General features: G+C 42.3%; 1 protein-coding gene across 2 annotated transcripts in view; it reads left to right on the forward strand.

Moving 5' to 3' along the window:
- Nucleotides 1-13615, forward strand: part of lmnb1 (lamin B1) — an 80535-nt gene extending 66920 nt beyond the window's left edge. The window contains exons 15-17 of one of the 2 annotated variants that reach the window (XM_063068736.1): nt 4358-4477; nt 5059-5163; nt 12814-13615. In XM_063068736.1, coding sequence (XP_062924806.1) covers nt 4358-4477; nt 5059-5163; nt 12814-12855 — 267 coding nt within the window. In that variant the 3' untranslated portion in view covers nt 12856-13615. The remainder of the gene's footprint in view (nt 1-4357; nt 4478-5058; nt 5164-12813) is intronic. The other variant, XM_063068735.1, reaches the window with a different exon arrangement.
- Nucleotides 13616-24517: the final 10902 nt, after the last annotated feature.

Raw genomic sequence — 24517 nt, forward strand, 5'->3', positions numbered from 1 at the left:
TAAAGGAATAGGACGATGGGAAAAATATTTTAGTGGAGATGTTAAATATCAGTAGCTTCTTGATTACAATCAATAACTAGTGAATTCTGAGACGTCTGATTTATGGTAGAAGGCTTTCCTTTTGGAGTAAAAGAGACTATTTATTTCGATTTTAAAGCTGCATTTGGAGAGAGGTGCTCAGTGTGTACACCCTATCGTCGTTATATGCGAGGGATACGTTCCTCGAAGTTGACGCATAATGTGAAATCGCGCAATGTGAATAATTATTTAAATAGAGAAAATAGGGATGCGTTCCAGAGGGCTTCCTAAATATGTTCTATCTGTAACTTACATTTTTATACCAATACGACACAAAAGCAGAACTACAAGACAACATTTGTATTATATTTAATCAAGTTAAGGTAATATTCAATATAATAAATCATAGAAAGTTAACATCCTCTGGTGTACAGTACTCACCAACAGTGGCGGGTGTGTTCACTCTGGGAGACGAGTGGTTGTTGTGGTGTCGGGCAGCTTTACATAGATAAGGTGGTTGGTTGTGGTCATCAGGATAATATCAAGCACAGCAAGGGGTGAAGGAAGACTCACAGAACTCTTAGAACTGCTGGCAGCAGAAAGATTACAGCGATTTGCATAAAGTGGTGACGGTTGTTTGCTTAGCAGCATTTTGTTTTTCAGCATAAATTTGCTTGTAGGGAGGAAGGGTTGATGGCAGGGAACGACTGAAATTCCGACTCCGTTCCAAACTTAGGTCCCTGTCCGTCGCCATTTGTGTTCCAACTTCCACCATTCCCTCACTGTTGGTAAACTCCCGGGATTTTCAAAATGATTTGTTGCTTGCAGCATCTGAGAGATAGTTCGCCGTAAAAAAAAACGTACGCCTTGCATGTGGATTACACTGGTCGAGTGGTTGAATCAGCGATGTTGTGTTAGGTGGCAGGAAACGCACTGTTATGTTAGAATGAATGCTATCCAAGTGTTTAGGATGGGCTGGCGCATTGTCAAGCAACAAAAGAACTTTAAAGGCAAGATTCTGTTCCCGGCAGTAGATGCTGCGCTGTTTATAATTTCCAACTTTTTTTCAAGTTTTGAAGCAGTTCTCTGCCGCTTGGCTTACAGCCCAAGACATGACATTGGAAGCTTAGGAGGTATAATTAAATATTTCAAGCACAAAATCACTGCACCATAGGTAAAACCAACAAAAGTTTAAGATCGCGCATCCACACCTTGCCAAACCAATGCGAGGGTGGTGGGAGAGAGATTGTGAGGCGCGCGCACGTGACTTGTATTGGCGGGAATGTGGTGCTCCTCGCATAACTCTGAATTTTGGATGCATATAACGAGACGGAAATCGGTTCCTCGCATAACTGTGAATCTGCATAGTCTGAAGACGTATATAACGAGGGTAGAGTGTATACAGACTGGATAACCAGTCACAAAAGAAGCCATTACTTTCTGATATCTGTGGCAGCTCCCAGAGAATAATAATTTGAATAATAATGCATGGTCCCTTTAAGCTTCTCTTTCGTCAACTGGGGTTGATATACAGGTTTCATTTAAATTGGGCATTGGATTATTTAGACTATTGTGGAGGCAAGACAGTTTGAATCACATTTCAACTGGTTAATACCCATTAGTTGGTTCCTGATGAAGTGTCTTGGCCTGAAATGTCAACTCTTTACTCCACTCCTTAGATGCTGCCTGACCTGCTGAATTCTTCCAATATTTTTGAGTGTGTGTTGCCCATAATTTGTGTGCTTTACTGCATACCCCTTTTGCAGAACCTTTACCCTCGTTTAGTGGAGTAGTTTGAGCTGATTAGATATTATGACATTAATGGCTGTTGACATTCTTTTTGCATACGTTGGTAAGAAAGGCCATTCATAGTTAAACAATACCCTAACAATTATATCCTTCTAAAGTAGCAATGGACAATGTCATGACTCTTTGCAAACCAGTTAGAAGGTTTGAGTGCATGGTTGTTCTTTGCTGGTTACTGACTGCCAGTAGTTGTATTTGAAGTTTGAAATGTATCTTGTTAAATGACCTGTGTCACCTTTTATTAATTAAAGCACCTTCCAAAATTCCATATAGCATATAGTACAATTAGGCTTTTTTTTAAAACCCAACTGGTCTTGCTGGTATTCATCGCTTCAGTCACCACCGTCTTTTATGCTTACCTAGCCCCTCTCAAATGCAAGCCTATGGTTAATCTTATTATTTCATGCTTGCACCATTGAGTAACAATTTGTTCTGAATTCCCTATTTAATTCTATGGTGACTGTCATTTTAACTTTGGTATTCCCCATGTAAAAAATTTTAGTAACTACTCGAAAAACTTTATGGAAATAAAGTCAAAAGTGGAACTCCTCAGTGGCCAAACATTTTAATTCTGACTCCCATTCCAACATATTGGTCCACGGCTCATCTTGTGCTGTGATACGGCCACTCTCAGAGTAGAGTAGCAAAACCTTGCATTCAGTCTGGGTAACCTCCAACCTGATGGCATGATTATCAATTTTTCCTTCTGGTTTTTAAAAGAAAACCTTTCCCCCTCTCCCCTGTCCCTTCTTCTATTCCCCAATCTGGCTTCTTACCTCTTCTCATCTGCCTATCACCTCCCTCGGGCCTTTCTCTCTCCTCCCCCTGCCCCCATGGTCCACTCTGCCTCCTCAGTTAGGTTCCTTTCTCTCTAGGCATTTACTTTCCCTAAGCACATGACAGCACCTTTTGCCTTTACCTTTCCTCCTTCCCCTCTCCTCACTTGTCTATTCTGTCATCTGCCCCTTCCTTTCCAGTCCTGAAGAAGGATCTTGGCCCGAAACGTAGACTGTTTAATCATTTCCATAGATGCTGCCTGGCCTGAGTTCCTCCAGAACTTTGTTTGTTGCTTTGGATTTCCAGTATCTGCAGAATTTCTCTTCTTTATTTCCATGGGCCCTGGTAGGATCACGCTTCAGCCTCGTTAAGAAATTCGTGCTGTTCATAAATTGTTGACAGTCATTGCCTTGTAGTTCTAGCCCCATCTAGATGATACGGTGTTTTTTTTTTGAAATTCAATTTTTTATTTTATTTATTCTTATTTTTCAAAGCAGCACAGCATGTTACAGAGCAGATAGAGTGCAGCATATTTACACAGCCATCCCATGACAGGAAAACAAGTAAAACTTAGAAACAGAAAGAAGTTCTAATTTAAGTTTAAATTAACTACAACCAAAATTGATACCACGCATCTTGCACTTTTTCCTCACTGTTAATTCTTCTCAACGTGTGCTCATATGATGGAATCTTAATCATTTCCTCAGTCCATTCCTTCACAGTGGGACATCTGGGTGTTTTCCAGTTTTGCAATATAATTCTTGCAGGTGTGATGAGACCCACCTTTAAAATAGTAAATTTGTCATTGTTTACATTAGGTATCATTGTCCTATCACCCAGGAGACAAAGCTGTGGGCACTAGGGCAGTGTGGAACCCGACCAATTCCCCAACAAATCAAGAACTTTACGCCAAAATGGACGAACCATGGAACACTCCCAAATCATGTGAAAATCCCCATTTTGTAGAGTCTAGTTGGTGTCCAATAATACCTGTGTACTATCTTATATTGAATAAATTTCCCTTTCGCTTCCCTAGTATGTCTACCCACATTTGATATTTGACCACTCATTATCTCCAAGATCCCTCTGAAATACTGCTTTGAGATTGTTACACGATTCACCCATAGAATTTTATAAAATACTGATACTTTATGAACTTACTGTGGTAATGTACGTGGTAATGTAAAGTATTCAGTTAAAGAGTCACTTTGTGAGTCATCATTCTTGAATATGCTACTAACGCAATGTCTTATTTGCAAATACTTCCAAAAATTCGCTTTACCTACAAAGTTGTATTTCCTCTGCAAATCCACATATGACATAAAAATCCCATTCTCATAGAGATCACCTACTGCATTTACACCTTTAATCTTCCATTCTTTCCAGTACACCATTCTTTTCCCAAAGCGCATCTCAGGGTTATTCCAGAGCGAGGAGTAGAACTGGTTTAAATGTGACATTCTACAAGCTTTATGAATTGTACTCCACACACTCCTTGACTGAGATGGTATAGGATTTAGATTAGTCTTGTTTTCCACATGTTGTGAGAGGATGTTAAGATGATATGTTTTTACAATGATCAAACTGTGATCTGTGCATTACCTCTACTTTTTTGTTGCCGCCCTGTAGAAATGCCTAATACTAGGTTTGATTTTATGATATTTATGGTCTGAGTTTCAATACTGATTTTTGTATTTGTACTCCCAATACCCTTTTTACGCCCTGTGCTTAATTATCTATAATTTCATCATTTTAGATCTGGGCTGCTGATGCTGGTGTAGCATCTACTCCACCAAGCAATCTGATCTGGAAGAATCAAAAAGCCTGGGGCACAGGGGCAGATGTGAAAGTAACTCTCAGGAATTCTCAGGGAGAGGTAATGTTTCTTTTGGTTGCTGCGAGAAATTTGGCAAAATTGTACCACATTCATTTTTTAAAAATTAGAAAGGGATGGGAAATGCGTTCAAACGGACGTAGATTATTGTCTCATGGTGTTGAAATGGGGTGGTATTGTGTACAATTAAATGAAAGTGCTTCAGTCATTTGATAGCAATCTCTGAAAAGATAGAGAATAATTATTTTTCCTTAATTGTTACCTGGAAATTTAAAGGTGCTTTGTAGAATGGGGATTGCCGTGAGTTTAGCATGGTGGTTAACACAACGCTTTACAGTACAGGCAACCTGGCTTCAATTCCCACTGCTGCCTTTAAGGGGTTTGTAGATTCTCCCTGTGACTGCATGGGTTTCGTCCGGGTGCTTTGGTTTCCTCCCACAATCCAAAGACATACCAGTTAGTAGGTTAATTGGTCTTTATGCCATCATTAAATCGGGGGGGGGTGGGGGGGTTTGCTGTGCAGAGTGGTTCAAAGGGCCTACACTATACTGTTTCTCTAAATCTGTGGTTTTAGACACTGTACGTCATATCTGGAAATGAACTTTGCTACTTTCTCTTTGAAGGAAGTGGCTGAGAGAACTACAGTCTTTACCACTACTCCACCAGAGGAAGAGGAGGTGGAGGAGGAGGAAGTTGAGATTAAAGATGAAGACCTTTTCCATCAACAAGTATGTTTTCCTCTTACAATTGAAGTCTTGCAATGGAAATTTGGAGGAATACTTGTGGTTATATTAGCTGATACAGCCAAGTTTCAGGTTACATCATTAATGGAACGAATGTGTAAGCGATTGCACCCTGATTCATAGGTTGTAATGATGGAGTGCTGTTGACAGATGTTCTCCCTGTTGGACAAGTCCTTTAAGTTAACCAAATGTTTAGAGGTAATGCAGGTGCTCATGCTCAGCAATACTGTTGATGAAGGGAGGAAAGAAATGAGATGAAATATACCATGAATCATTGGCCTTTGAATATTTATCTAGTGCTCGCTTTCTCCAGATGGAAATTTTTAAGAAAGTTTTTGGTATTGTCAATCTTGACATTATTACCAAGGAAGTTAACTTTTTGGCAGCTCTGTATTTTGAAGCATTTTCTCATTCTTTGAGATGAATATGCATGAGGGCATCCTGTTCCAGAAGACACTTGTCTGGTCAGCATTAAACATTTTGTTAAGGCAAAATGTTCATTTTAGTTCATTTTAGTTCGGAACTTATGGTGCCACATTATCCGCACTTTCTACCCTCTCTACGTGACAAATATTGTGCACATATCTTGATGTTCAAACAGCTGTGGTTTTCCTTGTGCATATCTACACTTTCAGAAGATCCATGTGCATTTGTAAGTCTTGTTAGATCACTGCTCATAAAGAATCAGAATCTAGTTTATTGTCATTGACATACGTTATGAAATTTCTTTTGTGGCAGCAGTACTGTGCAAGATAAAAATCACTAAGTTACAGAAATAGTGTTTTTAAAAAACACACACACAAATGAGGTTGTGTTCATGGGTCATTCAGAAATCTCATGGCCTGGGGTAACTTGAATTTGAGTGTGTGTCTCCAGGCTCCTGTACCTTGTCTGTGGTGGTGGTAGTAAGGTGAAGAGGGCATTGTCACAGATGGTGAGGGTCTTTAATGATGGGTGCTACTTTCTTGCGTCACTGCCTTTTATAGATATCCTCAGAGACCATAGGGCTATAAGGTACAGGAGCAGATGTAAGCCATTTGGCCCATCAAGTCTGCTTCTCCATTCAATCATGGGCTGATCCAATTCTTCCTGTCATCTTCACTCCCCTGCCTTCTCCCCATACCCTTTGATGCCCTGGCTAATCAAGAACCTATCTCTACCTTAAATACACCCAATGACTTGGCCTCCACAGCCGCTTGTGGCAACAAATTCCACAGATTTACCACCCTCTGATTAAAGTAATTTCTCCGCATCCCTGTTTTAAATGAAGTCGTGCCCTCTTGTCTCTCCCCCCCTCCCCCTCCCCCTCCCCCTCCCCCTCCCCCTCCCCCTCCCCCTCCCCCTCCCCCTCCCCCCTCCCCCTCCCCCTCCCCCCTCCCCCCTCCCCCCCCCCCCCTCCCCCCTCCCCCCCTCCCCCCTCCCCCCCTCCCCCCTCCCCCCTCCCCCCTCCCCCTCCCCCTCCCCCCTCCCCCTCCCCCCTCCCCCCTCCCTCCCCTCTTCCCCCTCCCCTCTTCCCCCTCCCCTCTTCCCCCTCCCCTCTTCCCCCTCCCCTCTTCCCCCTCCCCCTCCCCCCTCCCCCCTCCCCCCTCCCCCCCCCCCCCCCCCCCCCCCCCCCCTCTCCCCCTCTCCCCCCTCTCCCCCTCTCCCCCCTCTCCCCCCTCTCCCCCCTCTCCCCCTCTCCCCCTCTCCCCCCTCTCCCCCTCTCCCCTCCCCCCTCTCCCCCTCTCCCCCCTCCCCCCTCTCCCCCTCTCCCCCTCTCCCCCCTCTCCCCCTCCTCTCTCCCTCTTCCCCTCCTCTCTCCTCTCTCCCTCTCCCCCTCTCCTCTCTCCCTCTTCCCCCCCCCCTCTCTCTCTCCCTCTTCCCCCCCCTCCCCCCCTTGTCCTAGACTGGCAAACCATTGGAAATAACTTTGCCATGTCTAATCTGTTCAGGCCTTTTAACATTCAGAATGTAAAAAAATAAGTAAATCAATTACAGTATAAGTAAATCAATCTATAAGTAAATCAATTACAGTATATATTGAATAGATTAAAAATGTGCAAAAAAACAAATACTGTATATTAAGAAAAAGTAAGATAGGGTTCAATGTCTATTTAGGAATCGGATGGCAGAGGGGAAGAAGCTGTTTCTGAATCGCTGAGTGTGTGCCTTCAGGCTTCTGTACCTCCTAGCTGATGGTAACGGTCAGAAAAGGGCATGCCCTGGGTGCTGGAGGTCCTTAAAATTGGACGCTGCCTTTCTGAGACACCGATCCCTGAAGATGTCCTGGGTACTTTGTAGTTAAGTATCCAGTTGGAGTTGACTAGATTTGTAACCCTTTGTAGCTTCTTTCGGTCTTGTGAAGTAGCCCCCTTCCCCATACCAAACAGTGATGCAGCCTGTCAGAATGCTCTCCACAGTACATCTATAGAAGTTTTTGAGTGTATTTGTTGAAGTGACAAATCTCTTCAAACTCCTAATGAGGTATAGCCACTGTCTTGGTTTCTTTATAACTACATTGATATATTGGGACCAGGTTATCCTCAGGTCTTGACACCCAGGAACTTGAGTATATCCTTTCTAAAATAAGGAGCCCAAAACTGCACACAATACTCGGTGTGGTCTCACGAGTACCTTATAGAGCTTCAACATCACATCCCTGCTCTTATATTCTATACCTCTAGAAATGAATGCCAACATTACATTCGCCGTCTTCACCACTGACTCCTCAGCCTGGAGGCTAACCTTTAGGGTATCCTGCACAAGGACTCCTAAGTCCCTTTGCCTCTCTGTAGTTTGAATTCTCTCCCCATCTAAATAATAGTCTGCCCGTTTATTTCTTCCACCAAAGTGCATGACCATACACTTTCCAACATTGTATTTCATTTGCCACTTCTTTGCCCGTTCCCCTAAACTATCTAAGTCTCTCTGCAGGCTCTCTGTTTCCTAAATACTACCCACTCCTCCACCTATCTTTGTATCATCGGCAAATTTAGCAATAAATCCATTAATCCCATAGTCCACATCATTGACGTACATTGTAAAAAGCCTCGGTCCCAACACCGACCCCTGTGGAACTCCACTGTTAACCAGCAGCCAGCCAGAATAGAACCTCTTTATTCCCACTCCCTGTTTTCTGCCGATCAGCCAATGCTCCATCCATGCTAGTAACTTCCTTGTAATTCCGTGGGCTCTTGTCTTGCTAAGCAGTCTCATGTGGCACCTTGTCAAAGGCCTTCTGAAAATCTGTGTACACCACATCTACTGCATCTCCTTTGTCTACCTGCTTGTAATTTCCTCAAAAAAAATTGCAGTAGGTTAGTCATGCAGGATTTTCCTTTCAGGAAACCATGCTGGCTTTGGCCTGTCTTGTTATGTGCCTCCAATTAGTCTGTAATCTCATCCCTAACAATCGATTTCAACAGCTTCCCAACCACTGATGTCAGGCTAATAGGTCTGTAGTTTCCTATCTGCTGCCTCCCACCCTTCTTAAATAGCGGAGTAACATTTGCAATTTTCCAGTCATCCGGTACAATGCTAGAATTTGTTGACTCTTGAAAGATCATTGTTAATGCCTCCACTATCTCTCCAGCTACTTCCTTTAGAACTCAAGGGTTCATTCCATCATGTTCAGATGATTTATCCACCCTCAGATCATTAAGCTTCCTGAGCACCTTCTCAGTCGTAATTTTCATTGCACAAACTTCATTTCCCTGACACTCCTGAATGTCTGGTGTACTGCAGGTGTCTTCCACTGTGAAGACTGACTGATGCAAAGTACACATTCAGTTCCTCTGCCATCTCTGCATCTCTCATTACAATATTTCCAGCATTATTTTCTATTGGTCTTATATCTACTCTCTTTGACCCTTTATATACCTTTTTAAAAAAAAGCTTTTGGTATCTTCTTTGATATTAGTCGCCAGCTTCTTTCATAATTCATCTTTTCCTTCCTAATGACCTTAGTTTCCTCCTGCAAGTTTTTAAAAGCTTCCCAATCCTCTATCTTCCCACTAGCTTTGGCTTCCTTGTATGTCCTCTCTTTTGCTTTTACTTTGGCTCTGACTTCACTTGTCAGCCACGGTAGTGTCCTTCTTCCATTCAAAACTTTCTTCTTCTTTGGAATATATCTGTCTTGCTCTGCCCTCATTTTTCAGAGAAACTCCAGCCATTGCTGCTCTGCTGTCCTTCCTGCTAGTGTCCCTTTCTGGTCAACATTGGCCAGTTCCCTTATGCCATTGTAATTTCCTTTATTCTACTGAAATACTGATACATTGGAATTTAGTTTCTCCTTCTCAGATTTAAAGTGAACTTGATTATATTATGATCACTGTTGCTTAAGGGTTCCTTAATTGTAAGCTGTCTTATCACTTCTGGATCATTGCACAACACCCAATCCAGCACAGCCGATCCCCTAGTGGGCTCAACAAGCTGTTCTAAAAAGCCATCCCTTGGACATTCTACAAATTCTCTCTCTCGAGGTCCAGTACTAGCCTGGTTTTCCCCAATCCACTCATGTTAAAATCCCCAATGATTATCATGATGGGTGGGGTGGGGGGGGGGGTGTACTACGATGGATCTAGCTGAGTCTGCAACCCTCTGTGCCCTCTTGTGATCCTGGGCATTGGAAGCTCCATACTGGGCTGTGATGCATCCAGTCCAAATGCTCTCCACTATACATTTGTAGAAGTGCCTCCTTTGTGATTGGTGCTGAGACCTTGAAGCTGCTAATCCTTTCAACCATGGAGCCCACTATGAGGACTCTCCAAAATCAATTTCTCCTCTTGCTGACGTTGAGTGTGAGGTTGTGCCATATATCCAATACATACAGTGGCATGCAAAAGTTTAGGCACCCCGGTCAAAATTTCTGTTACTGTGAATAGCTAAGTGAGTAAAATATGAACCATAAAGCTAAAGATGACACGTTTCTTTAATATTTTATGCAAGAAAACTTTTTTATTTCCATCTTTTACAGTTTCAAAATAACAAAAAAAGGAAAAGGGCCTGAAGCAAAAGCATGGGCACCCTGCATGGTCCATACTTAGTAACACCCCCTTTGGCAAGTATCACAGCTTGTAAACGCTTTCTGTAGCCAGCTATGAGTCTTTCAATTCTTGTTTGGGGGATTTTCACCCATTCTTCCTTGCAAAAGGCTTCTAGTTCTGTGAGATTCTTGGGCCATCTTGCATGCACTGCTCTTTTGAGGTCTATCCACAGATTCTCGATGATATTTAGGTCAGGGGACTGTGAGGCCCATGGCAAAACCTTCGGCTTGCACCTTATGAGGTAGTCCATTGTGGATTTTGAGGTGTGTTTAGGATCATTATCCTGTTGTAGAAGCCATCCTCTTTTCATCTTCAGCTTTTTTACAGACGGTGTGATGTTTGCTTCCAGAATTTGCTGGTATTTAATTGAATTCATTTTTACCTCTACCAGTAAATGTTTCCCGTGCCATTGGCTGCAACACAAGTCCAAAGCATGATCGATCCACCCCCGTGCTTAACAGTTGGAGAGGTGTTCTTTTCATGAAATTCTGCACCCTTTTTTCTCCAATCATACCTTTGCTCATTGCAGCCAAAAAGTTCTATTCAAAAGGTTCAAAGCAACATCTAAACAAGCCTGATGCATTTTGGAAACAAGTTAAAATAGAACTTTTTGGCTCCAGGAAATAGAGACGGCTCTGACCCTTCTTGTAGACAGCCTCAGTGTTCTTAGACCAGTCCAGTTTATTGTCAATTCGTATCCCCAGGTATTTTTAATCCTCCACCATGTCCACACTGACCCCCTGGATGGAAACAGGGGTCGCCGGTACCTTTGCTCTCCTCAGGTCTACCACCAGCTCCTTAGTCTTTTTCACATTAAGCTGCAGATAATTCTGCTCACACCATGTGACAAAGTTTCCTACCGTAGCCCTGTACTCAGCCTCATCTCCTTTGCTGAGGCATCCAACTATGGCAGAGTCATCAGAAAACTTCTGAAGATGACAAGACTCTGTGCAGTAGTTGAAGTCCGAGGTGTAAGTGGTGAAGAGGCGCAAGCTGAAGGTTTTGCCATGGCCCTCACAGTCCCCCGACCTAAACATCATCGAGAATCTGTGGGTAGACCTCAAAAGGGCAGTGCATGCAAGACGGCCAAGAATCTCACAGAACTAGAAGCCTTTTGCAAGGAAGAATGGGTGAAAATCCCCCAAACAAGAATTGAGAGAGACTTAGCTGGCTACAAAAAGCGTTTACAAGCTGTGATGCTTGCCAAAGGGGGTGTTACTAAGTACTGCCATGCAGGGTGCCCAAATTTGTGCTTCGGGCCCTTTTCCTTTTTTGTTATTTTTGAAACTGTAAAAGATGGAAATAAAAGTTTTCTTAAAATATTAAAGAAATGTGTCATCTTAACTTTATGCCTTTTGGAAATCAGTTGATCTTTTACTTGCTTAGCTATTCACAGTAAGAGAAGTTTTGACCGGGGTGCCCAGACTTCTGCATGCCACTGCACCTGTATGTCCAGATAGATCTGGGGAGGACTGGGTCAAATGATTTTTATCACGTGTCTGTTCACTGTGACCTGCAGCATATCCTGTCTGACTGCAATATCCTCCTTGTTATGGTAGTGCTTGTGCTACTAACTAAACCAGGCTTGATGGGTATTGAAATGTCCCAACAGTGCATTCTATGCACTTAGTTTCTACGTTGGAAATTGGTTTATTGTTGTCACACGTACTGGGTTGCAGTGAAAATCATACTGGTAAATTGCTGAGTGAATTGTAGAACATAATGATTGACATTGTATGACATAGGTTTTTCAAGTCATCACCTCTACCTGGCTGAGCAGGGGTTTGGTGGAGGAAAAACTTGCCATCCACATTTAATCCAGCACCAGCAAGTCATTAGCTGTGTAGGTCAGAGCTCCAAGTACACACCCAGTTTTTATACCACTGAACGACAAACCAGAGTTTTGAGTCTGGAGTTGCACATAGTTGAAACCAAGTTGTGGTGGAAATTTCCTTAGAGTATTTGTCAACCTGTGATTTTGACAGCTTGGTTTCATGGTTATTATTCCTCGTTATTTAATTAAATGGATTTAAATCTTTCGCCTTTCTGCCATGATTTGATCTAAGTTTGGTTCTGTGACGTGCTTGCACATGTTACTTGAGTGATCCATAGGACTGCAGAATTAGGCTATTTGGTCCATCAAGCCTGCTGCACCAGTCCACATTGGCTAATTTATTATCCTTCCCAACCCCATTCTCCTGCCATCTTTGTCACCTTTGACATTTTTACTAATCACAACCCTATTAACCTTCGTTTTCAGATATACCCAATGAACTGACGTTCACATACAACCACTACAATGCAGCTCCTAATCATATATTCACCTCTCCCACCACCCATCAACCAAATGGAATTAGCAGCTGTATATTACTGCATTTTTGAATTTCAGCAGGATCAGATCAATTGTAATATGCTGCTCCAATGGTAGAAAGTGCTGATAGCTTTTTAAATACTCTTGGTTTAATTAGATAATATTAAATGCAGTCACCCTGCCATTATTGCAAATAATGTGTGCTTAATTTTCATCTGGAGTGGAATAAATCAAATTGTTCTGAATTCTAATAGTTCACTAAAACTAAATTGCTCACTGATTTTCTTTTTGTTTTTTTAGGGAGATCCAAGAGCAGCTAACAGAAGCTGTGCAGTAATGTGATCAGCATCTTCCAAGACCACTTCTTCAAAAACTTATTACTGCCTATGTTAAACTTTTAATATTTAGAAATTCAAAATATTTTTGTATTTTGTATTTTAGATATTTTCATTTCCTTTTGTACACATGACATGGTTCAGGACTTTTTTTATATTATTACTGAGCATTTTTAGAACATTGCAAGGACTAGAATTTAACAAAACTTAATGTGAATGACTTTTTAAAACTACAGAAGATGTTTATCTGAACCTGATTACAGATGAAACCAATGAAAAGTAATTTGTGTGGTTTCAGACACCAGAGTCATCTTGGGCAGCTTGCAAGTGTGCACTTGACTTTGAATTCAAATCTATAGCAGGAAATGGGTGAAAAGGCATTTTTGGTGAAGACTTGTAAATTTATAAATAGAACAGCACATTAATCTTGATGTCTTTTTTAAAATTGTTAATGCTAAGTTGGCCAAAATGTACCACAAAAAAAACTTTGAAAACTTGTTTGTAGTGTACCCTTTTAGTGGAGGGGAATATGGTATGCAGACGTTTTAACTAGGTGGTGGCCTACTTGAGTTTCCAAGGCAAATATAAATAAAACTTGTTATTTTCTGGAGCTGAATCTGGATCTTTAAATTTCAAGGCAGAGCAAAGTAGTTTTGATTAAAATTGGCACCATTACCAGTTCCTTGAGTATTTCTAAATTTGAATGTGATCTTGATGGCGTTTCAGCTTCCTTTATGCACTTTTCTGCTTTTCAAGATTTATAATAATAGGCTTTGTAGGTTAAGTACAGTGATGGGAATTTGGTAGATGATTGAAGAGCTTTGACAACTAAAGCATTTGCAATTAATATTCATGCTGATTTTTTTTGGATTACTCCAAACTTCTGGCTAGAGAGAGGCAACAATAACATCTGCTTCCTAGTGAAAACTTGGATAAAGAAAGCCATATAAATGCAATTCCCTTGTTTAGGAAATTTACCTTCATGTTTATTCTATCAGAGTTTGGAGTTCAATTCCAGTGTCCTCTGTCAGAATGTTTGTACGTTGTCCCTGGGACCACGCGAGTCTCCTCCGATTGCTCAGGTATCCTCCCACAGTCCAATGTCCTACCGGTTGATAGGTTTGTTGGTCATTGTAAATTGACCTGTGGTAAGGCTAGCTTCAAATACATGGGTTGTTGAGTGATGGGCAGCCCACTTCATGGTCATAGAAAGTACAGCACTGAGCTGGCCCTTCAGCCCACCTAGTTTGTAAACTACCTATTCTTATCAACTTGCACTGGGACCATTGCCCACCATACCCCTACCGTCCATGTACCGATACAAACTTCCCTTAAACATTGAAATCAAATTGACATACACCACTTGTGCCAGCAGCTCATTCCACACTCTCACGACTTCACATGAAGAAGTTTCCCATCATGTTTCCCTTCACCTTTCACCTTTAACCCATGAGCTCCAGTTGTAGTCCCATCCAATCTCAGTGGAAAAACCCTGCTTGTACTTGCCCTATCTATACCCTTCATAATTTTGTATACTTCAATCAAATCTCCCTTCAATTTTCTTTCTTCCAAGGAATAAAGCCCTAACCTATTCAATCTTCCTTGTATCGCAGGTCCTCCAGTCCTGACAACATTCTTGTAAATTTTCTCCATATTCTTTCAACCTAATTTACATCTTTTCTGTAGGTAGGTGACCAAAGCTGCACACAATACCCCAAGACAAAAAAAAAATCTGCAGATGCTGGAAATCCAAGCAACACACACAAGATGCTGGAGGAACTCGGGATTGATGAAGTGTCTTGGCCACCAAACCTCTTCAACTGTCTGAGGTGAAATAGGTGCTGCTGTGCCTTTTTCACCACACAGCCAGTCTACAGACCATGTGAGATCCTTGGTGATGTGCGTGCCGAGGAACTAGGAGCTGCTTACCCTCTCAACCCCGTATCCATTGATGTCAATAGGGGTTAGCCTGTCTCCATTCCTCCAGTAGTCCACAACCACCTCCTTTGTTTTTGACAATTTACTACCTCATCTTGAATACTGAACCTTCTTGATCAATCTCCAAAGTGTGATGTTGTCAAGTACCTTGCTAAAGTCCATGTAGACAACATCCACTGCCTTGCTTTCATCATCTTTCCAGGTAACATTTTTTGAAAAGCTCTAAGACTGGTTAGACACGACCTACCACGCACGAAGCCATGCTGACTATCCCTAATCAATCCCCGTCTATCAAATACTCAGATATCTATTCCCTTAGAATACCTTCCAATAACTTTCCCACTACTGATGTTAGTCTCACCTGCTTATAATTCCCCGGTTTACTTTTAGAGCCTTTTCTTAAAACAACGGAACAACATTGGGTATCCTCCGGTACCTCACCTGTCACTAAGGATGATTTGAATGTTTCTGATAGGGCCCCTGCAGTTTCTGCACTTGCCTCCCACAGGGTCCATGGAAATCTTTGTCAGGCCCTGGGGATTTGTCCACCCTAATTTGCTTTGAGAGCAGGCATCTCCTCCTGTGTAATCTGTATAGAGTCCATGAAGTCAATGTTGCTTTCCCTCACTTCTATAGACTCTACCTTTTGCGTAAATATAGATGCAAAAAAAAAACTTACCCCTTCTCTTTTGGCTCCATGCATGGATTGCCATTCCGATCGTCCAGAGGACCAATTTTGACCCTTGCAATCTTTTTGCTCTTAACATAGATGTAAAATACCCTAGGATTCTCCTTCACCTTGTCTGCTAAGGCAACCTTATGCCTTCTTTTAGCCCTCCTGATTTTTTTGTGTTCTCATGCATTTCTTGTACTCGAGAACTCATTTGTTCCTACTTGCCTATAACTGCTGTGCACCTCTTCTTCTTTTCCCCGCCCCCCCCCAAACAAGGGCTTCAATATCTCTTGAAACCAAGATTTGTTTAAAATTACCTCTACGTTTTATTCTGACAGGCATATACAAGCTTTGCCTTGTTCCTATAGACTGTTTATCTCCTGAGAATTTCACTTCTGAAGGCCTTCCACTTACAAAGTACATCTTTGCCAGAAAACTGCCTGTCCCAATCAACACTTGCAGATCATTTTCTGATACAATCAAAATTGGCCTTCCTCCAATTTGGAATCTCAACTCACAGACCAGACCTATCTTTTTCCATATTTATTTTGAAACTAATGGCATTATAATCACTAAATGTAAAGTGTCCACTACTCACACTTCTGTCACTTGCCCTGCCTCATTCTCTAATAGCAGATCAAGTACTGCACACTCTCTCATTGGGACTTGTACATATTGTTAAGGAAACTTTCCTAAACTCATTTGACAAACACTATCTGATCTAATCCTTTTACTGTATGGGAGTCCCAGTCAATATGTGGAAAGTTTAAATCACCGACTATAAAAAAATCTTGTGTTTCTTGTGGCAGTCTGTGATCTCTCTGCAACTCCAGAATATTGAGGTGCCATTCTTACCCCTCCTGCAACAATGGCTACAATATTATAATTCCATTTCTTGATCCATAGCCTGAGTTCATCTGCCTTCTTGCATTGAAATATACACTGCTTAGGACACTAGTTGCACCAAGCCTAACTTTTGATTCCTGACTTTGTTGTCTGAACATCAATCTCCACTCTGTTCTGGCATTCTGGTTCCCATCCTAACTCTTGTTTAACCACCAGATCCCCATCTCCTGTGTAGCACTAGCAAATCTTGCTGTTAGGCTATTAGTCCCCTCGTCCCCTTCCTGTTCAGTTGCAAACTGTTTCTTCCGTACGGGTCCCAACTTCTCTGGAAGAGAGCCTGATAATCCAAAATTCTTATGCCCTCTCTACCCAAACTACTTAGCCATGTGTCAAACTGTATAATCTTTATATTTCTGGCCTCAATAGCATGTGCATGGATAGCAATCCAGAAATCACAACCCTGAAGGGCCTGCCCTTTAACTTAGCACTAACTCCCTGAACTCCTTTTGCAGAACTTTGTCAGTCTTCCAATCTAAGTCATTGGTACTCATATGGACCATGAACTCTGGCTGTTCACCTTCCCACTGAGGACTCGATCTGAGATGTCATGGATCCTGGCACCCGGGAGGCAACATACCATCCGAGAATCTTGTTTTCGTCCACAGAACCTCTTTTTGCTCCCCTAACTAATTAATCTCCTATATCACCACAACTCACCTCTTCTCCACCTTCCCCTCTGAGTCACAGAGTCATCATATACAAACATAAGATTCATTTTTTTCTTGTGGGCATACTCAATAATTTCATAATAGAAAACTAACCCTAATAGTATCAATTGGGCTACACAAAATTGGGTATTCAGCCAGTGTGCAAAAGATAACAAACTCTGCAAATACAAAAGGAACAAAATAATACTAACGAATAAATAAGCAATAAATATCGAGAACATGAGATGAACAGTCCTTGAAAGTGAGTCCATGGGTTGTGGAAACATCACAGTGATGTGGCAAGTGAAATTATCCCTTTTGGTTCAAGACCCTGATGGTTGAGGGGTAATAACTGTTCCTAAACCAGGTGGTGTGAGTCCTGAGACTCCTGTCCCTTCTTCCTGATGGCAGCAGTGAGAAGAGAGCATGACCTGGGTGGTGGGGGTCTCTGATGATGGGTGCTGCTTTCCTGCAACAACACTTCTTGTCGATGTGCTCAATGGTGGGGAGGGCTTAACTCATGATGGACTGGGCTGTATCCACTACATTTTGTAGGATTTTCCAAGCAAGGGCATTGGTGTTTCCACACCAGGCTGTGAAGCAGCCTATCAATATACTCCACCACACATCTATAGAAGTTTGTCAAAGTTTTAGATGTCATGCTGATTCTTTGCAAACCTCTAATTGCACTTGCTCGCCAGACCCAGGACAGGTTCCCTAAAATAACACCAAGAAATTTAAAGTTTTTCTCCCTCTCCACCTCTGATTCTCCTAGAAGGACTGGTCCTTGGAGCTCTGGTTTCCACCTCCTAAAGTCACTAATCCATTCCTGGTCTTGCTGACATTGAGTAAGAGGTTGTTGTTGTGGCACCACTCAGACAGATTGCCAACCTCCCTCTTCTATGCTGATTCCTCACCACCTTTGATTTGGCCTACAACAGTGGTGTCATCAGTAAATTTGAATATAGAAACATAGAAAATTGGTGCAGGAGTAGGCCATTCGGCCCTTCGAGCCTGCACCGCCATTTATTATGATCATGGTTGATCATCCAACTCAGAACCCCGCCCCAGCCTTCCCTCCATACCCCCTGATCCCCATAGCCACAAGGGCCATATCTAATTCCCTCTTAAACATAGCCAATGAACTGGCCTCAACTGTTTCCTGTGGCAGAGAATTCCACAGATTCACCACTCTCTGTGTGAAGAAGTTTTTCCTAATCTCGGTCCTAAAAGGCTTCCCCTCTATCCTCAAACTGTGACCCCTCGTTCTGGACTTCCCCAACATCGGGAACAATCTTCCTGCATCTAGCCTGTCCAATCCCTTTAGGATCTTATACGTTTCAATCAGATCCCCCCTCAATCTTCTAAATTCCAACGAGTACAAGCCCAGTTCATCCAGTCTTTCTTCATATGAAAGTCCTGCCATCCCAGGAATCAATCTGGTGAACCTTCTTTGTACTCCCTCTATGGCAAGGATGTCTTTCCTCAGATTAGGGGACCAAAACTGCACACAATACTCCAGGTGTGGTCTCACCAAGGCCTTGTACAACTGCAGTAGTACCTCCCTGCTCCTGTACTCGAATCCTCTCGCTATAAATGCCAGCATACCATTCGCCTTTTTCACCACCTGCCTGTACCTGCATGCCCACTTTCAATGACTGGTGTATAATGACACCCAGGTCTCGTTGCACCTCCCCTTTTCCTAATCGGCCATGGTGTTGGAGCTGTGCTTAGCCACACAGTCATCCGTGTAAAGTGAATAGAGTGGGGGTGGGGGGGGGGCTAAGCACACAGTCTTGTGATGCACCTGTGTTGATGGAGATCATGAAAGAGATGTTGTTGCCAATCCAAACTGACCTGGGTCTGAAAGTAAGGAAATCAAGGATCTGCTGAAGGGTCTTGGCCTGAAACATCAACTGTACTCTTTTCCGTAGATGCTGCCTGGCCTGCTGAGTTCCTCTAGCATTTTGTGAGTGTTATAGGGCTTTAGTGCTTGGCCAGGTACCCTGTCCAGGCCGTGGGTTCACCCTGCTGAAGACTGCTCACACGTCAACATCAGAGACTGAAATCGCAGGATCATCGGGCTTTCCTGATTTTGTGATGTTTGCTCCATGTTTTGATGGTCAAAGTGAGCATAGAAGGCATTGAGCTCATCTGGAAGCAAAGCCCTGTTGTCACCTATGTTGCCACCTATGTTGCTTGATTTTACTTTATGAGGTGATAGTATTTAAGCCCACCCACGACTGTCAAGCATCCTTCAAGTTGTGTCTGGAAATGCCATTTCACCTGTGAGCTAGTATTCCAGAGATTGTACCTAGACCGCTTGTAACTTTGTTGGTCACCGGACTTGGATGCCTCTGACTGGCCCTCAACAGACTGCAGGTCTCATGGTTCATCCCCGGCTTTTGGTTGGGGAAGACTCTGAAACATTTAGTGGGGACACACTTGTCTACAACTGTTTAAATAAAGTCCATGACAACCACAGTGTATTCATTGGGATCCACAGATGAGTCTTTGAGTACAGCCCGGTCCACCAACTCATACCTGCTCCTCCGCCTCCCGCAACCACCTCCTTGTTGTCCTAATCTCCAGAGCTTTGTTCTTTAGCCTCTGTCTGTATGCAGGTAGGAGAAGACTCAGTTTGCTATGGGGCACTCTGTAGCCTTGAATTCCCTTAAAAGTAGCTCTCCTGCTCTCAGAAAATGTTATGTAATTTGTTTTGGATCAGAGTGGCATTTGTGCTTTCTGCAGCTCTCTGGAAATGGAAATGGAACGACTATTCTGACTAATGAGTCTTGAAGGCGAACAGGCAATTTACAAAACTTTACTCATGTCTGACATTGAGAGGTAGCCTGTTTAAGGTAGGGGTTGGCTTGTAATTTCAAATGGTTCCATTTACAATCGGAGAATGTATATAGTATACAATATGAAATTCTTACATTTCACAGACATCCACGAAAAACAGAAGAACCCCAAAAGAATGAATGACAGAAAAACATTAGAACCCCAAAATCCACCCCCCATGCAAGCAGTGGCAAGCATCAACTCACCAACCTCCTCCTCCCCCACCCCCTGCCCGCTTTCAGCAAGAGGCTAGGTACCTGCACTTCCATAACAGCAATACATTCTACATTTTACAAATTATTGCTTGTTTCATTCTTTTCTTACATTTTCAAGAATTTGGTACAATGGTCCAAATTAGAAAGATGTTGTTTGTACAGATAGTCCAAGCATATTTGGGATCTCATTGAGACTTATAGAATATTGAAAGGCATAGGTATAGTGAACGTGGAGAGTATATTTTCTATATTGGGGGAATCTAGGACCACAGGGAACTGCTTCATAATACAAGGATGTCCCTTTAGAATAGATGAAGAGGTTTTTTTTTTAGCCAGAGGTTGGTGAATCTGTAGAATCTATTGCCACGGATGGTTGTGGAGGCCAAGTCATTGGGTACATTTAATGTGGAAGTAGATAGGTTCTTGATTAGTAAGGATATCAAAGATTTCAGGGAGAAGACTGGGGAATGGGATTGAGAGGAATAATAAGTCAGCCAGAATGGGAATAGAACAAAATCAATGGTCCAAATGGCTTAATTTTGTTGCCATTTCTTATGGTCTTATGGAACAGCTTTCGTAGGAAGCTACTGAACAGCACTGCTTGATATTGAACCCAATTAATTAGGGAGAAGTGGGTGTGAAATGGATGTCCTGTTAAGTATCAAAAACTTTAAAATATATTTGCTTCCAAATACAAAATAAATGTTACTAGCAGTATGAAGGAAGAAGCTACTGTTCTTGTTCAGTACGTGACATAAACCGGCTGGATTGAAATCTGGAGCCAGTCCTGAAGTGTTTAGAATCGGAATCAGGTTCATTATCACCAGCACGTGACGTGGAATTTGTTAACTTAGCAGCAGCAGTTCAATGCAATACATAATATAGAAGGGGGAAAAATAAATAAATCAATTACGTATGTTGAGTAGATTAAAAACATGCAAAAACAGAAATACTGTATATTTTAAAAAAAGTGAGATAGTGTCCAAGAGTTCAATATCCATTTAGGAATTGGATGGCAGAGGGGAAGAAGCTGTTCCTGAATCACTGAGTGTGTGCTTTTAGGCTTCTCTACCTCCTACCTGATAGAAAAGTGAGAAAAGGGCATGCCCTGGGTGCTGAAAGTCTTTAATAATGGACGCTGCCTTTCTGAGACACTGCTCCCTGAAGATGTCCTGGGTACTTTGTAGGTTAGTACCCAAGATGGAGCTGGCTAGATTTACAACCCTCTGCAGCTTCGTCTGTTCCTGTGCAGTAGGCCCCCCATACCAGACAGTGATGCAGCCTGTCAGAATGCTCTCTACATCTACAGAAATTTTTGAGTGTATTTGTTGACATGCCAAATCTCTTCAAACTCCCAATGTCTTGCCTTCTTTATAACTACATCTATATGTTGGGACTAGGTTAGATCCTCAGAGATCTTGACACCCAGGAACTTGAAATTGCTCACTCTCTCCACTTCTGATCTTTCTATGAGGATTAGTATGTGTTCCTTTGCCTTACCCTTCCTGAAGGCCACAATCAGCTCTTCCGTCTTACTGACGTTGAGTGTCAGGTTGTTGCTGGGGCACCACTCCACCAGTTGGCAGATCTCACTCCTGTATGCCCTCTCATCACCACCTGAGATTCTACCAACAATGGTTGTATCATCAGCAAATTTATAGATGGCTTGTTACCTCTTTTAGAGTGGTTTGTTATCCTTTGTTGCCACTTGAAGAATCTTCGATGAATATTTAATACTTTTTGATCTTCTTAGCTGCAAACATTGAGGATCCATTTGTATGGCCACACACACCATTTGTCAGGATGGCAGTTTGGCTGTAGTGAAAAACTAGTGCATTGCATTGTGGAGTAATATGTAAGGGTCTCGGCCCGAAATGTCAACTTTGTTCATTTCCATGGATGTTGCCTGACTTGCTGAGTTACTCCAGCATTTTATGTGTGCTGCTTTGGATTTCTAGCATCTGCAGAATTTCTGGTGTTGACAGTTATTAATCATGTTTAGAACAGGACTGTTCATAGGAATGCAGATAGCTGGAAGGTTTGGAATGTGAACGGCAGGTCTGGCGAATTGCCATTTCTGCATTTCTTAGACTTAATCACTGGGCTGCTTATAGTTTTGGAGATGACTACATACCTCCTAGTAGTGCCGATTATGTTGTGAATTTGTTGAGGCTTAGTGGTCTCTTCATTGGCTAGCTCTTTGTGCCTGAGAAAATGGCCTGTGCAATTGCTTTTGCTTTCTGCCGATAGCTGTCATGGGTGCACATGGGTAACAGGCAGCTGATGTTTTTGCTCTTGCATCCATGGAAAACCTATGCAGATTTTCCCCACTCCTGATCTGGGGAATTGAATGCAACTTTCCATTCTCTATCTACTGGCTGCAGAAAACATGAATGTTGCAGGTTCCTTTCAGAATACAGCATGTCTTAGTGTCAAGTGTACAACCATATTCATTTTAGCAGCTTTTGACTTTTTTGCCATTGTCATGGTTTGGAGCTCCAACAGGTAATACAATCCTGTTGATTGTTGGGCTGTAAATGTAATAGAAAATTACAATCTATTCAACAGATGAAGAATTTAAAGTTCGTATTGATTTTGATAACATCCATTCATTCGAGTTTAAAATCAATTTATTTCAGTAGCCACTAGATGGCACTGTGGGACCTGTTTCTGTCTTGAATTTTAGCTATTTTTCCGGTATCTTTGACTATATATTTTTAAAATCTTTGCATCTCTGACAATGCCTTCATTGCAACTGGGAAGAATGGAGTGATAGGCCCTCTTCTCCAAAGATCACATCTCATTCAGCTCTGTGGGTTTTAGTTGCTGGCCTTCTGTTAACTGGGCTACTTCTGTAACGCTCCCATATCAAGTTCAGATCCCTGCCCGCGTCACGGCCGCACTCTTAGCCTTTTTATAGAACCGCAAACCTGTTCAATTCCTCTGGGCGTGGAGATTGTTCCCAATATAGAAATTGGACTACTATTGTTTCATGTACTGATGTGCATCCATACAGCTCTTTCCAATACACCAGTGCACAAGGGAAAACAATGTTACAGAAAGCGCTGTGCATACAAACAGTAAGGTGCGACATCATAATGAGGTAGATTGTAAATTCAAGAGTCCAACTTATCGTGCTAGCAGGCTAGTTAATTCTTATATCAGCAGGATAAAAGCTTTCCTTGAGCCTGGTGGTACATGTGTTCAAGCTTTCGCATCTTCTGCCTGGTAGAAAGGGGAGAAGGGAGAATGTCTGCTGTGGGTTGGGTCTTTAATTATGCTAGCAGCTTTGCTGAGGCAGCAAGTGTAGACAGAGCCTGGGAAGTGGAGGCTGGTTTCTCCGTGCTAACGGTGTCCATGGGCAGGGCAGATACTATTCCAAGCTATAATGCATCCAGATTGAATGCTTAATCGTGCATCTATAAAAATTAGGGTGCCAAAGGGAATATGGTCCATTTTTGACAACTTGACATAGTAGAATGGTAGGTTGTCAGCTCTAACAAATATAGAAAACTGATGGGGGTATTTAATACAAAATAAGTGGCAACTGGTGATACCTAAAGAACATGCTGGTGAGGTAGAGCTGGTACATCGAACCTGATTATTTTCTAATTGCATCAAAGAAAGGCAGCAAGTGGATGAGGGAGGGAGTTCAGAGGTAGATCTAAAAGCAATTCTTAAGGTGGTAATGAATAGTCCGTGAGAGGCAAAAATAGTCTGAGAGAAGCTACAGCAGAATTACTGAGAAAAAAAAGTATATAAAGAAAACTATTTTTCAGACTGACTTTTTGTCAGAATTGGAAAAGTTACCTGAGCTAACATTCTGGCACAAATGGAGATGAGAAATGGCAAGATCAAAGAGAAGGTCAGGAAGGGTGGAAGATAGGAGAGAATGAAGAATGCAGGGTGAACTGTTTGGTAAAGGGAGAAGAGACAAAAAGAACATTGGTAAAACCTTCTCCCCCTAGAAATCACAGGAACACTTCCATAGTTACAGTCTAAAAATTACTGCAGTAATTGAAGGTGGCAGGTGCGGCAGTAGAAAGTATCTAGTGAGAAGCTGCATTTGTTCCATGAATCCAGGGATGGAAAGGGGAAAATACATCTAAAATCATTTAAATACAAATCTTCCATTAGCAAGATAGGGCAACCAGAAATAACCAACAATGCATTGTTGACGTAATAGATGCAGGTTCAATAAAAGCACACGTCATGTTACAATATACTGCCCCTGCACTACAAAGCGGAAGTACGGGGCATACCAGCATCTGAAGGGGTAGAATACAGGGCCATGGTCACTTAACTGCTGGTAACACTTTGTTACTGGCCCCTCAACTTCAAGTTAGCCATAAATGGAACAGGGCCATTTATTTGAAAGAGCGTCATGAACATTCATCTAAAGACAAGGAAAGTCGGTGGGAGCTCTGGAAATAGTTTTATAAAACT

The sequence above is a fragment of the Mobula hypostoma genome, chromosome 16, assembly GCF_963921235.1.
Source record: "Mobula hypostoma chromosome 16, sMobHyp1.1, whole genome shotgun sequence".
NCBI classification, from domain to species: Eukaryota; Metazoa; Chordata; class Chondrichthyes; order Myliobatiformes; family Myliobatidae; genus Mobula; species Mobula hypostoma.